This window comes from Molothrus ater, chromosome 8, assembly GCF_012460135.2.
Source record: "Molothrus ater isolate BHLD 08-10-18 breed brown headed cowbird chromosome 8, BPBGC_Mater_1.1, whole genome shotgun sequence".
NCBI lineage: Eukaryota > Metazoa > Chordata > Aves > Passeriformes > Icteridae > Molothrus > Molothrus ater.
In genome coordinates, this window is record NC_050485.2 from 22376878 (window position 1) to 22394071 (window position 17194).

The following is a 17194-nucleotide window of genomic DNA, read 5'->3' on the forward strand; positions in this document are numbered from 1 at the left end:
CGGCCCTGTTTTCCTCATGGCTCTCTGCTGCTGTTGCAGAGGTGAGTTTTGTGGACCTGGGTGCATCCACCAGACCCCTGCCTGCCCCAGCAGGCTCAATCCATCTACCTGCTACCTGCCCTCCACACTTCCCTGGCCCTGGGCTTTGGAGCATGGGTTTCATGGTTAGCCGAGCCTGTGGTGCCTGTGCCATGTGTTGGCCATCTAGAGCATAGCCCTTCCTCCCAGTTACCCCGTGTAACTGGGATCTGGGCTCTCAGGAGCTGACAGAGCTCTTTCTATCCTCTGGAAATAGTTAATCCAGTGACATCTCCGCAGTGCAGACCACCAGCCCTGCCTGCAGCTGGCTCCTGCCCATCCTGAACCTGCTGATTGCTTTTGTGGTGGATGTGGCCAGCAGCAGCCAGGCTGCACAAGGCATGCTTTGATTAAAGCCTCAGACACTGCTTAGGTGATTTTCCTCAGCCTGCCCCGTTCTTTTTGCATCTGCAGCACGTTCCGGTGAGATTGAGACATGTTGCAAAGGATGCTCAGCATTCTGGGGTGACTTTGCTGCTGTGCCTGTCCCTGTCCAGACACACTCACTGAGGCATCTCTGCGCCCAGTGCACCCACAGCAGGGCACCTGTCTGGGTCTGGACAGGAGGGCAGAGACCAGAGCCATTCCTGCTGCTCCTCCCCGGGCAGCCTGCAGACCCCCACCTGCCAGTGCCCAGAGGAACATTTAGGGGAGGATGTTGTATTTTTCCCAAGCAGAGAAAGGCTCAGAGGCTGTGAGTCCTGGCAGAATGCCCAGCCCTCATGTCTGCTACGAAAAGGAGCTGTAACCAGTGATCAAGTGAGTTGTGTCCCCCTTTTTCTACACTGTGGGGGGGGGGGTGGGATATGTTAGCCTGGGCCTGGGGCTGTCTCATCCTTCCATGTGGTACCCACCAAACCTCCCAGCTTCCCCCCTCTCCCCAGCCTGGCAAAGCATCTCTTGCTTGCCTGCTAGAACAGGAGCACTTAGCTAGGATAAAAATAGCCATGTTTGCCTCCCAGTGGACCAGGGATGGCAGAAGGTGAAAACTTCCCTGTGCAGCTCTGCTGGGCTTGCCACATGCATAGCAGGATGGACCCCGAGGAAGGTGCAGTTGGTGGGTGAGCCTGGGCATGGATCACACAGTGCTCCCAACCCACCTCCCTGGGACACTGCTGGTGCCCAAGGCAGCCAAGGAAATGTGGGCAAGCACGTGGTGGAGAGGGTGGAGGATGGAGGCTGAGGAGGCCAGGGAGCAGCAGGATGGACAAGCCCAGGAGTGCAGGGGCTCTGTGGGCTGGCCAGGCTCCAGCTTTGCTTGTCAGGCTAAGCAGAGGGGGCACTGCCGGAGCTGTCCCGGGAGTTTCCCTCCAGGCAGTCAGTGCAGGCAGGCTCCGTGCATTGGCCGGGCCACAGGGAGGGCTGGGGGAATGTGTTTAGTTCTCTGAGCATTTCTCCACTGCGTTTTCCTTGCTAAATGGCTCTTATTTTTAGATCCAGGCAGTTGCTAAGCATCACTGCCTCGCTAAGGCGGCTTCTTTCATGGCTTGACACCAAAGCACGCTGACAACATGCTGCCTCGTGAGCACGGCCCTCCCTCCTCTGCTCTGGATTCCCTTCTGCCCTGCGGCTCCCGTGTGGCGGGCTGGCACAGGGACCAGGAGGGATGCTTTGCCTCCTCCCGCAGCCCCTGCTCTCCTCTGTCTCTCTGCATGGGTGAGAGAATGAAGAGAGGAGCGCTGGGAAGCGATGGGAGCTGGACGGCCCCTGAGACGTGCCCAGGACCCCTGTCATGGTGCGGGCAGTCAGTACTCAGGCAGCGGCATGACAAAAGCCCCTGGCTTTGTCCATGGAGGGGACTCTCCAGCACAGTCGGCATCCCCCGGGGATGGCTTCGTGCACAGATGGCAACAAATAACCAGGGGCAGCAGCGGGACATCAAGTTCCCAGTGCCAGATGTACCGGTGGGCTGTGAGCTCCTCTCTTGGCAGCACCGTGCCTGTGGAAGCCTCCCCAAGTATGCAGCTGCTTCATCCTTTCCCTGGGGCCGCAGGAGATGGGGGTAAAATCCTGCTGAAGACTCCAACCCTGCATGGAAAGCCATGCTCGGGATGGGGACGGCAGTGGGATCCGCTTCTGTGCTTGGCTGCAGGCAGAGGGACCTGGCCGCCCTCCCCACCCCTCTCCTGCATCTCCTGACCCCAGCCCATCCCCTCTGTCTCGGGTCGGTTTCTCATCCAGCCTCTCCCCCCGGGCGGAGGTGCAACAGCCCCGCGGGAGCGGGCAGGGCTGGGGTTTCCCTTCCTGGGGGTCGCAGCCCGGGATGGGCGCTGACACGCAGGGCTCGGGGCACCATCGCTCGCCCGCAGGGGCTGTGGGGGTCTGCACCCCTCCTGCCCCGCGCCTTCTCCATCTCTGTCCGCTTCTCCGTCCCTGCGCGGTGCCTGATACCCGGGGCTCTCCCGAGCCCCTCGAGCCCGCACCTCGCTGCGGTCCGGAGCCGCTCTCTCCCTGCCTGCCTCTTCCCGGGAGCGCCCCCGCTCTCCGCCCCCCGCCCGTGCCTCAGTTTCCCCGCGGCGGCGGGGCCGGGCTGGCGGTTCCCGGGAAGAGGCGGGGAAGGACGAGAGGGAGGGGGCGGCCGTGCCCAGCCCCGGCGGCGGCGGCGGCGGGGACCGGGGCGGCTGCGCGCTCCTGCTGCCGTGCCGAGCCGTGCCGAGCCGTGCCGAGCCGAGCCGTGCCGAGCTCCTGGCACCGCCGGCCCCTTGGCGCTGCCGCGCTGAGCGGCGCTGAGCGGCGGGGCGGGGGGAGGCGGCGGCCGCGGGCAGCCCCTGCCCGCCGGCGCAGCCCGTGCGCCCCGTCGCCGTTCCCCCCGCCGCTCGGCGGGGCGGGAAGATGCGGAGCAAGGGCAGGAAGGAGAGCCTGTCCGACTCCCGCGACCTGGACGGCTCCTACGACCAGCTGACGGGTGAGTGCCGCCGCCGGGGAAGGTGCAGCAGCCACTCGGACACGGCGCGGGGCGGTCCCGGGCAGCCGCTTCCAGCCCCGCTTCCAGCCCCGCTCCCAGCCCGCTCCCTGCCCGCTCCGCTTCGCCGCACGCCTTGCTCGGGGAGAGGGGAAACGGCCGCGACCCCGGCGCTGGAGCAGGGGAACAGTCCCGACCCCCGGGGGGAGGGTGCTCCGGGGCGATAGGGCTGGTCCCAGCCTGCAAGGGCTGTCCCGAGGCAAGGAAAGGGCCCCGGGCGGGGGGTGGAATGCTTGGATCGCTTTTGGCCGCCCCCAGGTTCACATTCCCGCACTGTTACGCCCAAGCCCCTCGGGACACCAGGGTCTGGCGCTGGGCTCTCTCTGCCGTGCCTTGGGCCCCCGCCGCACCCTGGGGTGGCACAGCCGCATCCCGGCAGCAGATTCCCCAGGGAAGAGATGCTCACTCCTGTCAGAAAACCCCAGCAGCACCACGGTGCCTTCACCCATCACCCGGTGTCCCCTAGAGCACCCCTTGAGATGTCCTGCCCCTGGATGGGATAGCCGTGGGACAGAGAGGATTAAGTCAACCCATTTGTGACCCTATTGTATTCCCCTTCATCCTCTGCCTAATGAGGGAGTTGCCGAGCATCCCACATCCCACAACATCTGTCCGTCTGTCACACCTCATCTTCCACTGTCCGACAGGGAAGCAGCTGGGCTGGAGCTCACAACACCCCTCCTTCCCCACGTGCTCTCCGCAGATCAGGCCAAATCCTGTCCTCTTTCAGGGCCTCTGTTGCAGCTGTGAAATGGGGCAGCAGTTCCCAGCTGCCTTCTGGGACCCCGATGGAGCCGAACCTTTCCTTAGCCAGTGGGGTTCGGTGTCCTTGTGCCGCAGGCACTGTTGTGTGGGCACAGGCAGCTTCCCTGAGTCCCAGTGATGCTTTTCCTGCTGAAGTCTGGAAGGGGTGGATTTCAGGATTTGCTCTAGAATTTCAAATAGGTGGTGGTAGCAGAGCAGGACCTCTGCTCTGCTTTCCTGAACAGCCCCACACATGGGAAACGCTGCTTACTGTCTGCCCAAACGTGCTGCAGGGAAGATATTTTTGAGCTGTGTAGGAACTTGGAACCCACACACAACTTTTGGTTTCTCCGGTAACTTTAAAATGTCCATATGGATTTAAATCAAATCAAAGTTAAAAATAAATTCGTCTCTCCAAGACTGAGACCTTTTATGCCGGGGCTTACCTCTGAGCCAGCTGTGCAGCAAACATGGATGGAGTGGAGCTGTACCACCATGCAAGTCCCTGCCCACAGGGATGGGGCTTTGGGGAACAAGGGTGGAAATATCTGCCCCATTTCCCAGAGTGGGAAACAGGCCCTGTAGGGCATGTCACTCATTTCCCATCTCTGTCAAGTCAGTGACCTGCCAGGGCAGAGCCTGCAGTAGCACCATGGAGGAGAAGGAGCTGGTCCCAGATTTCCCCTGTGCTGGCTGAATGCACTGAAGCTGACCACCCTTATGCAGGGAAAGCTGTCTTTCTCCCAGAAAGTGTGGAAGTGATGCAGGCATGGGATGCAACCTTAACTCTAGGGAAGGTTTTCTAGCTTGACCCCATGCCTTCTGACCTGCTCTTGGCTCTCCTGATAGCCTGGAGATGTGTTGAGGAGCTGGGACCTCCACAGGGCTGTAGCAACGCCCTGGGGTGAAGCTGGCAGTGCCTGTGTGGGCTCTATCTGCAGACAGGAGGGTTGCTGCTGGCACCTGCTGTTTGGTAGCTCAGCTCTGCTTGGGGTCAAGCATGAGCAGTTTGGGGTGTTCCTGCAGCTTTGGAGACCCCCATCCACCAGGATGTGTCAGAGTTTAGAGGAATCTGCCATGCAAGAGCTGTTAACCAAGAGATGATTTGGTGCCAGGCGAGGTGGCAGCCCCACAGCAGCTCCAGTGTGTTCAGGGACAGCAGCTCCAGTGTGTTCAGGACAGCAGACAGAGGCTGCCTCCCATCACTGCCCAAAATCACGGGTGACAGCAATGTGATTCCCACCTGTGCATGCCCACAGAAGGGTTAGCACACCCACTTACAGAAGGAGAGGGGCTAAGCAGGAAGCAGGACCCCTATCCATGCTCAGGGTGGATACACTCCACAATGTCCACTCATTTTTAAATTTAAAAAGCTGTTGAAAATGAGGGTGCAGTGACAGTCCCCACCCCCTGCAGCATCTCCAGAGATGCCCAGCTGCCCTGACTACGTGGGCACGTGGATGTGTGTGTGAGAGGCCTGAGTGAATGAGAACTGCCTGTGTGTGAGCAGTGGGGAGAGCAGCAGCGCTCCCTGTGCGTGGGAAACACAGAGAGGCTGTGCTGGGTGAGCCAGGACGGACCCTGCCTGTGCTGACCCTGGTGTGGTGGCACGGGGCAGGAAGCAGCCATGCCTGCCTGGCTGCTGAGCCTGAGGCTGGGCACCCACCTGGGTGCTGAGGAGAGAAATGTTTAGGTTACACCACCAGGAAATTAAACTGGTCCATTTCTGGGATATTTAGATGACGCTAGCGAGAAATAAAAGCCATCCATAAATTACATTATTCCTCATGCCTCTAATGGCATGAGCAATTAGTGTGCAAGCAGCGCCCAGAGCCAGTGTCTCAGGACTGCTGTGACCATGGCTCTCCATGCAGAAGAAATGGGAATCCAGAGCCACTTTGTCCTGAGAAGCGCAGGTGCCACATCCCTGACCCTGAATGCCGGCAGTGTGAGAGGTGAGTGAGCTTGGAGAAGGGTTTCCCTCCCGCCTGATTCTCCACAGGGATGTGTGGGCATCACAGCTGCCCTAGCTCCAGATCTGGAACAAGGGTGGGTGGCCTGGAACTTGTCGTACCCTATTGGACAAACCCCTCCCAGCCATGCTGTATCCCATGAGCAGGACAGCATGTGCCAGCACAGGGTCAATGTCCAGGCTGTCTGGGGTGGGCAAAGCCCCTGCCTGCCTTTTGGGAAAATGAGGGATTTATCTCCAGGGCTGTCCCCGAAAAAGGGTTAGGAGGCTCACTTTTCACCCTTGCTTTTTCACCCCTGCTTTTTTCCTCCAATTGTCATGATCTGGGGACTTGAGCAACCGCTTTGCTCCACCCCAAAAGCAGCTGCAGCGTTTGCAGGGTTGAGCAATTGCTATAGAGATCATCTGCAGAGCTTTGGGATCCTCCTGTCTCCAGAGGCACAGCTGATGGATGGGGACTCCCCAACTCCTAGCACTTCTAGCAGCCCACCCTGTGAGATGGAAGCCTTAGGCAGCAGCGTAGCAGCAACACAGCATCTGGCTGAGCTCTCCTCCCCACCTCGAGGGAGGGTGCTTCAGAGGTATTTCTCCCCATGGCAGTAAGAAAGGAGAGGTGGGGCCAAGCTGTCCCCCAGAGACACATCAGAGGGAGAAGAGGCCAGCTGGGTCGGTGGGAGGACAGTGGGAGTGGGGTTCCAGTCCCTGCCATGGGATAAAGCTCAGGAGCTGTGTCCTGGCAGTGCTGCAGGAGGGCTCCAGGTGATGGGCAGAGCTAGGGCTGTGCCACGGGCAAACCCAGCAGCTTCATCATGTCTGCTCACAGCCCCTGAGCAGCCAGCTGGGGGGAACACGTCCACCAGCCTTCCATGGCGTAGGACTTCCATCTGCATGGGGGATAATTTATTTCCCAGAGTGTGGAGGAGGTGTCAGTGGTAGCCTGTCCCAAATAATAGTGTGTGTAGGGGGAAGCACTGGGATCTGCAGCTGGAAGATGGAGTGACAGGATCATTGGGTGGGAGCAAGGGCATGAGCAGGCAGGGGCTGGCCAGGAGCTCAGCTGCAAGTGTGCATGGCAGGTTGTGTGCTGTGCCTGTGTGCTGGATGGATCCCAAGGAGGGGGACTGGGGTGGGGACTGTGCCCAAAACCAGCTCACCCACATCCAGAATAAAGGTCCTTCTCTTGCCCAGTTGCTTTCTTGAGAACAGCCCTGCACAGCCCTGTACAGCCCTGTCCTCATGGGTCTGGCAGGCCCAGCTACCTGCATCCCTCTGGTCACTGTCAAGCATGGGTTGTCCCCTCCTCCTAACAGCAGCCCCCAGGAGGGGTGACTGCCACCAGTGTCCTTCCCCTGGGTGTCTGACCCATGGGAACTGTGTTGCCCATCCACCTGCTGCCCTGCTAACCTGCCTCCCCTCCTGCTGCTGCCCCATGCAACCTCCCTCTGCTTGCCACTTCTGCTCCTGCAGCCTGGCAGTGAGGCTGGGCTGGAAGCCACACTGACCCTCGAGGCAGGTCCCTGAGCTCCCAGGAAGTTCTCTGCCAGGGTGGGGTGCTGTAGGGAAGGGTCTCCCCTCATGTGCCAGGTTAGGGGCTCCCGTGGGTCATCTCTGTGCCAAAGCGCCTGCCCTCGGTGGCTGCTGCACCTTCCCGGGGTGATGGGACTGTTGCCTGACTCTGCCTCATCTCTGTCTGCTGTCTCCCTCCTTCTGGCACCTGTACCCTCTTCCTCATTCCTCTTTGCTGTCCTGGCTTGTCTGCAGTCCTCTGATGCTGCTGACTTTGATGACTTCTCTCTCATGGGGTGTTGTGGCGTTGCTGAGATCCTGAGGGTCCCTGGTGGAAGGGATGCTGCTCCCAGCCACACACAGGGCAAGGAGCATGTGAGTGATGCTGCTGGGTGCCACTGCTCACGGGCAGGTTGGATTTCGCAGGTGGAAAGGCTGGAGCTGAGGTTTTGGCAGCCGCTGCTGCATCCCTGCAAGCAAAGGCAGGTTGGAGTCCATGGGGAATTGGTGGCCCAGGATTAATTGACAGGAAGTTCCTGGGTTTGGTTGGGCCGGTTAAACAGCTGATCTCTACAGATGCTGATGCATAATTCATGAATTGTTGCAACTTTGGCCAAGGGATACAGCTCCTGCTGCACAGGGCTGACCATGCACAGCCTCTTTCACCAGGTCTGTGTCTGGGCAGAGAGTTTTTCCTCACTGTTGACCATGTTACAACTGGAAAATGTGTCTCGACTCAGTGGTGCTGTTCTCATACTGTATGTTTTGCTGAAACCAGTTGCCCTCAGAGCTTTGGGAGCCAGGACGGGAGGAGGTTTGGTCCCTGGAGCAAGCCCTGGTTTCTCCTGGCTCTACTGGGTCAATATGTCCCAGCTGACCTGAGCTTCATGTATTAACAGCCTGGATGTCGGTGGGTCGCCCCAGCCCTGAAGGACAGGAGAGACCCCATTCATGGAGCTGCCTCTGCCTCACTTCTCATTAGTGATGTTTTCATTAGGAGAAGTGGTTTGGTTTTGTTTAAGCCAAATTGCTGTGCCTGGGAGATGATAAATCCATCTGCTGCAAATCGCTCTCCTGCCGCCGGATCCCAGCCCTGCTCTCTAATCACGCCGCAGATAAATGAGCCCTCAGTGAAACCAATCTCCCTGTCGTGCCTCGCCGGGGGGCTGAGCTGGGTGGTCTGATGCCATGGTGAGAGCTCTGCCTTGAGGTGGGGAACCACAGCCCTTCACTAGCACTGTAGAACTCTGAGGATGGTTATTGCTGAGCAAGTGAGCTGCTGGGGTTGTTGCGAGCAGCTTCTGTGGAAGCAAAGGGGCAGAGGAGCCCCTTTCCATGGGGCAGGGTCTGTGGATGGGTGCAGGGGTCACGTTCAACCCCCTGTCCGTGCCAGAGTGCTCTGCTGGCAGCTGGGGCTGGGTGCATGCCATGCCATGGGGGTGAGTGGCAGGGTACAGGGGACGAGTGACCCCGGTCCCAGCGATATTCCCCTGGAGGGCTTTGCAGATGTTCTGTGGCAGCCAGGCTCTGCTGGGTGGGAGGCTCTTACTGGGGTCCTCCTGTCCCCGAGCTGCTGTGGCTCTGGCTGCTTCTGGCTTTCAAGTTAACTTGTCTTCGTCTTCAAATGAGAAGGGGCGGTGCAGCTCCTGGGGAGCAGTGAGAATAATTACCTTGTTTGGAGACACAGCCCTGCAGGAGGGAGCTGGGGGCAGGATACTGCTGCCTTCAACAGGAGTTGGCAGAGATGGGAGATGTGGAGAGCTGCCACCTTCACTGCCTCTGACCTGGGCTTCCTTGAATGTTTCCTCTGTGATCCAGACAGGGCAAGTCACCTATGGACACTGCTGGGCAGGGAAGGCACTCGCTGCCATTGACGTGCACTTGTGTCTGTGCCTTGTGTGCCTCTCCAGCCCCAAAGGCTCAGCTCCATCAGGTTCCAGATGACTCCAGCCCCATTTTGGCAGGAAGCACTCTGCTTTTGAACCTGTTGGGTTGGAGATCCCCTCTGTTTAGGGAGCTGGCACGTCTCCCAACCCCAGGCTGGTGTTGTCATTGCTGCTGGCGATGCTGGGCAAGAAGGTCAATGTCCCATCCATGCTGCTCCTGCTCACTCCACCTGGGGACATGGGGGGCCTTGAGAGGTCTGCAGGATGTACAAGCAGGAGCCCCACTCTGAGCGTGTGTGATCACCTGATTCCTGCTCCAGCTTCATCCACAGTGAGTGTTTTAGGGGTTGTGCCCTGTGCCAGCAGGGACACTGCACACCCTGCCTGCAGGCAAACCTGCTCTGCTTAAAGAGCCCTGGGCTGGACCTAGAACAGGCAGATGGCTTTGTCCTGATCAGAGGGAGGTGTGGGGTCTGGCTGCTCACAGAGAGTCTGTCAGGGACCATGCTGCAGCAGCAGTGCCTGTAGGAAGGCAGGGACCACTCAGAGCCCCAAGGGGCTGCCAGTGGAGATGGACAGCTTCACCTCTGGTCCCTCTCTAGGGAGCAGGTCAGGGACAATGATGGAGTGACTAACTCAGAGGTGGGGTGGTGGCACAAATCTACTGCCTTAGCTCTGCCCTGCAGAGACTTGAGAACTGGATGGGACTGGACACCCTGGTCTGTCCTGTTGTCCCTGTGAGACATATCCCATGGCAGTGACAGTCCTGCTGGGAAGGGGCTTTACAGTCTGAAGCAGAGGCAGGCTTCTTGGCAAGATGCTCCCATGAGAGACTGTCATGGCCTGTCACTGAGCCTGTGGGGCAGAAACTGGGACCCTGCTCCTGGCTTCAGGCACTCACCCCAGCAGCAGAGCAGAGATGCACCAAATCCCTTACCTGTCCTCTTCCTGTTATCAACCACGCATCTGGACACAAAAAGTGCTTTTTAGGAATGGAGTATCATTGGGGATGGTCTGGCCAGGATGAGAGTTGCAGGGAAGAGGGTTTTCCTTCACCCAGATGGGGAAGGTGTAGCCCTGTGGGATGCAGGGAGGCACCAGGAAACTCTCACCCATCAGGAGCCTGGTCAGGAGCCAGGGAAGAGCCATCCGTGTGCTTTCACCAGTTCCTGCAGCCCATGCAGTGGCAGGGTGAGTGGGAACTGGCCTGCTCGCTAACGAGATTAGACAGGCGAGCCATTGCCCTGGCCCCTTTGGTTAATCGCTTCTTCCGAGATTGAATTTTTAAAAATTGCATTGCTTACAGAAAGCCCCTGAATGGTTTAAAGGCAATAATCCACCTGGCCCTCTGCCACTGCAAGGGCCCCCCTGGGGCTGCTGGGCAATGGGTTGTTGAAGTCCCCAGAGTGTCTCCACATGTCTCTGGTGTCCCCAGGAGGTGGCTGGCAGCACTGGCCCTTGACAGCTTCTGATTTATTCCAGGAGGGAATATGCATTAATTTTTAATGGTGTGATTTAGTGAAGTCTCCAGAGGTGAGGGAGAAGGGACTGGCTCAGATGCCAGGCTCTGTATTGCAGCACATGTGGCAGGTCCCTTTTGCTATCCCCTCCAGCCCCTGCTGCCTCAAGGGTCGTGGCAGGCAGCTGCCCATCCTGCTAGGCTATCCAGGGGCATGCTGGATTTGGGTGGTTCAGTGATGTGGTACAGCACCCCCAGCCCTGGTTGCCCTTGGTTGAGGTCTCATCTGACCCTGGAGCAGGGAGGGACAGCTGCTGGTGCCAGGTTCTGGGGTCGCAGCACAGGTGGAAAAGGGGTGAGAGGCTTGGGCAGCACAGTAACAGATGTTATAATATGCTGTGGTTTTGACTGATCCCAGCATCTCTTGGAGACATCTCAGCCCTCTCCTGAGTGGTGGGATCTGCCCCTAAGTACCTCTTTATTTCCCCTTCACTCTGCTTCTAGCAGTTGATCTTCTGAGCCCATCCCCAGCCCTCTGCTGATCATGCTGACCCAAACAAATTTCCCCTGGAGCCCGCCCTCCCCGCTTGCTTCCCCTCCATCGTGCAAAGTGAGTCACTCCCGGCACCAGGAATCATTCATGTCATTTCCCCCTTTGCCGCAAAGTCATTAATGCGAGTGGAATAATTTGTTGCATAACGGAGAGGATCAGCGGGAGCGCTGCTCTGGCAAGGAGTTCCTGGCCCTGGCCACCACTGCCCTGGGAGAGGGCAGCTTGATGGGATCCTGCTGGTCCCACAGCTGCACCATGCTGGCACCAGTGGGGTCGGATGCCTGAGGCGTTTTTCCAAAAGCATCAAGTCTTGCCCGAATCCCAGCCGAGGGGGATGGACCTGTTTGTCATGGCCTTGGTGTCTGCTCAGCCTCACACAGATCCTCCTAAGGGGACATGTTCCAGCTCCCCCACAGTGGCAGAGGCAAGAAGTGTCCCCTGCATTGATCAGGGTGAGGATTGTGGCACTCTTTGTTCTGGCCACATCCCTGCCTCCTACCCACTGCAGCTCCTCTGAGCTCCCCACGCTGTGGGTGTCACAAGAGCTTCCTACCAGCATCCAAATCCGTCCTGACTTCTTGCTCCAGAACTGGGGACCCCAAAATGTCCCAGCAACGGTGCAGGCAGCTCTGGAACTGCTCCCAGTGAGTTCCCAGCTGGCTGTTTTTGGTGTAAACCCAAGCACAGCTGGCAGACCTTGCAGCCTCCCAAGCAGAGGGCTGCCCAGAGGGGACTCTTGGCACCCCACAAGCCAAGGGCTGTGGGGGCTGAGAGCCTGTGCTCGAGGGATGCTCACTGTGATTGTGGTAGATCCTATGTCCCCCCTGCACATCGAGTGGGAGAAGGGAGGGAACAGTGCTTTAGGTGATAAGAGGCATTGTAGAGACTGCTCCTCCTCCCCAGGGTTAATTTCCTTCTATTCCACACTTGGCCAGGCATTAATTTAAGGATGCTGTAATGAGAGAGGAGAGCTTAAGAGGATTGGGCTGAGGGCAGGAGGATTTAACAAAGGGAAGGGATGTGGCTGGGGCTGGGGGCTGCACAGGGTCTGATGGTGCAGGATGGGCAGGGAATGCCGTGCACTCCTCAAGACTGAGCCACCCTGATGTGTCCCAGCTGCCACTGTGATGGCACCCATGGTACCCTCCAACAGGGAACATGGAGTGAAGCTTTTCCCCTCCTCAGGGAGAGCTGCTGGTGGCTGGGGGGGACAGGGCTGTGAGCTGCTTGTTTGCAGTGTGGCCGTGCCTCTTGTTCCACCCATCTGTGCTTTGTGTGAGACGCCAGGCACAGGTTCAAAGCCCAGCCTGGAGTAACCCAGCAGGAGAGCATCATGCCTGGATGGGGGGACTGGGGGGAAGGAGCAGGCAGAGCCCCTTTGGGTGCCTTGTCCCAGCTGGGACTTAGTGCCCTTGGCTCAGCTGGGCAGCCAGCCCCACAGTGCAGGGGGCTGCCCTGAAGCAGAAAGGGGAAGAAGGAGATGGTGTTTAATATTTCCAAGTGACTCACTGAAAACCTGCTGTTCCTTGGGACTGGTCATCCCCCAGCATCCCCCAGGAGGGGCTGGGATCAGGGTCATCCCACTGCAGAGTAAGCTGGAGGGAGAGGCTCTTTTGGGACCACACCCATGGAGGCAAAGGAGCCTTTTTTCCTCCTCCATCCCTCACAGACTCCAGAGTCCCACCTCTGCCCTGGACCACAGTGCCAGGACAGGGACGTGGGTCCCAAGGGATTGTGGTGTCCCCCAGCCCTGCACCATCCTGTGCCTCCCTCAGCACTGTTTGTTTTCTCAGCCTGCCCTGCTGTAATTGCAACCTGCTGTCACTCTTTGGATAATACAACTTCTCTTTTATCATTGCTTAATTAAATAATGGGGAAGTGAGGGGCTGGTAACCCCTTGTTTGCTGGGATGAACAACCCAGTGGCACTGAGGAGGTCCCCTGGGGCTGCCAGAGGAGCTGGGTGGGGATGGCTGTGCCCTGGCAACAGGGCTGAACATGGGGTACCTGCATGCCCTTGGGAGGGATGATGTGCTGGCTTTGTTGTTCATGGGCACAGGATCTCTGGCACAGATGTTTCCAGGCCAGCCCTGAGGAAGTGCCCTGGATGTGACCACTGACACCCCATCTATAATTCTCCCCTCAGTTTGGAGCCTTGCCAGCTACCAGGCTGGGAAGAGTGTGTGGTCAGGGTGCCTGCTGCCAGGCCAGCCACCTCTGCCTGCAATTAGTTGGTGCTAATGGTGCTAATGAGTGTCCCTGGCAGCTGCTGCCGGGGCAGTGGTCTCTGACAGAGTATCTGCCAGGCTGTCCCCCCGTGAGACCAGACACATGGGTCCCACTCCCTGCTCAGCAGAGCATCCTCGGTTGTGCTGTTGGTCCTCAACGCAGACATGGCTCCCTCTGCTCAGTCTCCATCCCTTCCTCATCCCTCTGCTCTTTGCCTTTGCACCTTGCCCTGAGGCTGGCCCCAGTTTGGGCACTGTCAGTGGTGCACCTCCAGGTACTGCCCTTGTGTCTTTCTGCTCTAGGTGCTCCTTTCTCCCCCTCACAGCCACCCCACAAGCTGTTGCAGCAGTGGAAATGGAGTCTGTTGTCAAATCCTCAGGAGCAGGATATGGCCCTGTTTACAAACACATGGGCTGGGGTGGTAGGAGTATTCCCCTGGGCACTGCTCGTGCTGCTGTGATAGATCAGGGAGCAGATGCAGACCATGTCTGACTGGGGTAGACTGGGAAATGCCCCCACTTGAACAGCCCTGGCTCTTGGGGTCCTGGCTGGGAAACCATCAGTCTGGAGATGGAGCAGGTTTAGAGGCACTCCTGGTCTTTGTGGCAGGATGGTGTGGGGAGCTGAGTTCCGTGGTGATGTAGGGGTTGTGTGCAGATGTGGAAGCATGGGATGACCTGCAGGCTCAGGGTAGCTCTCCTCCTGGTGTGCTGCCCATCCTCACAGCCCGTCCCCCTGCCTGCCCTGGATTTGCAGCTCCAGACTCGATTTGCACAGATCAAAGCCCGGGGCTATCTCTCATCTTGGCTTACCTGGGTCCCGCCTGCCCCCAGCCTGGAGTGCTGGAGGTAATCCTTGCAGACTGGCTAATTATAGAGAACCTCTCACTTCCTGGGAACCACGGCAAATTGTCCCTCGAGCCCTGGCAGCAATGGTACAAATCTTCCACTAATTAGACTTGAAAGTCCTCCCGTGAGCTCAGACACAGGATGGATATTTGATTATTAACATATTTATTTCTGAATCTCTCAGCAGGTCTTGCACTGGAAGCTTGTACTCCCCCTCCATAATTGCCAGGCACATTTATTCCTATCAAGAGTGCCTGGGGGCTCCAGGGAGGGGGGTGCTGTTCAGGTCTGTGTGCTAATTTTTGGGATTGTCTCATTAAGGTGTGTAGAAGAAAAGCTGCTGATGCTGAGAAGGTCTTAGGGAGGAGCAAGGCCCCTGGGCTCTGCCCCATGCCTCCCAGATGGGATGCTCCTGACCCTCCTGCCCACCTGGGAACCCAGGGTTATCTTCACATGTGCTCCCAAGCACAGTGGGTCAGGAACTGGGCAGTCAGAGGAGGGATGAGGATGGCCCAGTGGTGCAGAGCTGGTGCTGGGCACCACAGCCCAACACAAAGCTGTGGCCATGGCACCTCCAGGGAGAGCATCCTTCCCTCCAGTGGAGGCAGACAAACTGCAATGGAAACAACTGAAAATAGCTTTCCTGTCCCCAAAATGTCAGTTTAAAAAGGCAGTCTTTAGGGCCCCCTTGGGTTGGCAGTCACCTGGGCAGGTGCCCTGGAGATGCTGAGTGGGCGGCCCTGCTGCCCCGTGGGGCAGAGAGCAGCAGGGTGGAAGGCTCCCAAGTGGGGAGAGGGTCAATGCTGGCATGGGGGGCCATTGGCCCAGCCATGGGGATGCACTGTGCCTTGGCTTGAGGCTGCAGAAGGGCGCAGGTGGGCTGTGGGCTGTTGGAAGGGCAGCACTGACTTTGTGTGTCTGCCTTGCCCTGAGCCCCCCAGGTCCACTCAGCCACCTATCCAGGGGCCTCAGGCCAGTGCTGGGGTGTTGTTGGCGTGGGGACTCCATGGGCTTGGTGAGGAGCCATGGGTCAGGACCTCAGCCCCACGTCCACACCACATTGCTCTCACACCCTGCCTCGTTGCTGTGTCTCCCTGAGCCGAGGGCACGCTCCTCATTACAGCTCTGCAGTTATTAATAGCAGCAAACACTCCCGGTGCCTTCAAGCCAAGTCCATTCTGGGGGAGATTCCTGCCGTTTGAAGCATCTTTCCCCTCTGGGCGTCTTATCTCCCTCTCGCAGCTGTGCAGGCTGTGTGTGCGGAGCCCCTGGCTAAGCGGTGGCGCTAACAGCCCGTGTCACTCAGTGTGACAGCGCCCGCCTGGGTGACACACGGGGTCCCACTCCCGGCCCAAGGCAGCCCTGAGCTGCCTGAACACGTGGGAGCCGAGGTCGTGTCCCAGCCTGTTCCCACTGTGCTTCCTCCTGTCACCCTGCCGAGACAGATCTGTTGGTGGCCAAGCGAGCGCTGATTGCGAGGAAATGAGCCTGGTGCCACCTCCAATTTACTGGAGCCCAACCTATGTGTGATTGCACAGAGCTCATTAATTTGCCACCATCACTGTGGCTTGGTGTGGGGCGGTGAGGGTGGCAAGGCTGGAGAGATGCTGAGGACAATGTCCTCTCTGGAGCAGGCTTGGGAGCAGGGCTGGCATCACTTGTGACCAGGCTGAGATTTTTCTCAGCTTCTCAATTCAGGAGACCCTGGTGATGATTGGAATGGGTGCTGGAACAGGACTGGAGCTAGAAATCCCTGCTGATTTTCATGGGGTGCCATGGGCCTGGAGCAAGGTGGGCATCTGAGGGGCAGAGAGATGCTGGTTTGGGATAAGGAGATGCTGTGTCTGTGCTGTGCCCCAGTGTGAGCTGTGCACCCCTGTACAGCAAAGTGCACACTTGTGAGGGCCACGCTCTTTGGAGCTCCTGGGTGCCTGATATACCCTGCCTGATATACCCTGGGTGCCCCCAACACTGCTATGCTTTTCAGACACAAAAAGCTCTGAAATGCCCCCAGATGGTCCAGGCAGGTTATGGTTCTACTCGCTTACAGCTGCTGTCTCAGTGTGTCAGCCCTATAACCAGGGCTGGGTTCAGCTCCTGGCTCTTCTCCCTTCCCTGTGCTTCTGTTTCCCTGCAGCTTTGGTCCAGTTCTCTGCCCTCCTGTTGCAGGACATGGAGATGCTCGGGGTGCACCCCAGGAGCCGGGGTGGGGGTTGATGAAGCCGTTCCCCCAACTTTGTCCTCTCCTACCACCCTCCTGTTCGTGGGGTCAATGAATTATTCATACCCTGGCAGGCGGGGGCGTGTCTGGCCGCCTGTGTGATGCCAAGGGGGCCGACATGCTGCTGAGCACAGAGAGCTTTTCTGTGTAAATACCTAAAATATTTAGCAGAACTGACGAAAAAAGATTCGGCTTGGGAGCATTCAGTGTCTCAGTGTAATCTGATGTCTGAGGGCCACCATGAGGGTTCTGGGGGTGATGGACATGCCAGGGTGAACCCTGTGGGGCTCTGACTTTCATCTTGGCCTGACACACACCACCCAAGTTGGTGGTGGAGTTTGTGTCTGTCTGTCCAACCACCCATCCGTTGGGTCTTTCTTTTTGTCTCTGCCATCAGAGAGTGGGGGTGCCCCATCCCTTCCCTGCATTGCAGGGATGCTTTGGCATGTGCCATCCCTAGCGAGGTGCCACAGAGCCAGGCTGCTGCCCCTCACCTGCTGCCTGCCAGCTGCTGGCAGGTGGGTGCTGCAGGGCCAGAAACCAACCCAGCACAGCACTGGGCTGGGCTCTTTCCCTGGCAGCGCCTTCCCGAGCAGACAGATCACGTCACATGCATTTCTTAGCAAGATCCACCAGCTGAGAACGAGCTGAGCTGTCACTGCACGTTTGTGATCAAAGCCAGACGTGCCCTGGCAGCCCTGGGGAGAGTGGCCCTGCGTGCCATTCCTCTCTGTCAC

At 58.5% G+C, this 17194-nt stretch overlaps 1 protein-coding gene across 2 annotated transcripts in view; it reads left to right on the top strand.

The window, feature by feature from the left end:
• Positions 1-2802: 2802 nt before the first annotated feature.
• KCNIP2 (potassium voltage-gated channel interacting protein 2) overlaps positions 2803-17194 on the top strand; it is a 42968-nt gene continuing 28576 nt past the window's right edge. For both annotated transcript variants that reach the window (XM_054515560.1, XM_036385499.2), the window contains exon 1: positions 2803-2983. In XM_054515560.1, coding sequence (XP_054371535.1) covers positions 2911-2983 — 73 coding nt within the window. In that variant the 5' untranslated portion in view covers positions 2803-2910. The remainder of the gene's footprint in view (positions 2984-17194) is intronic.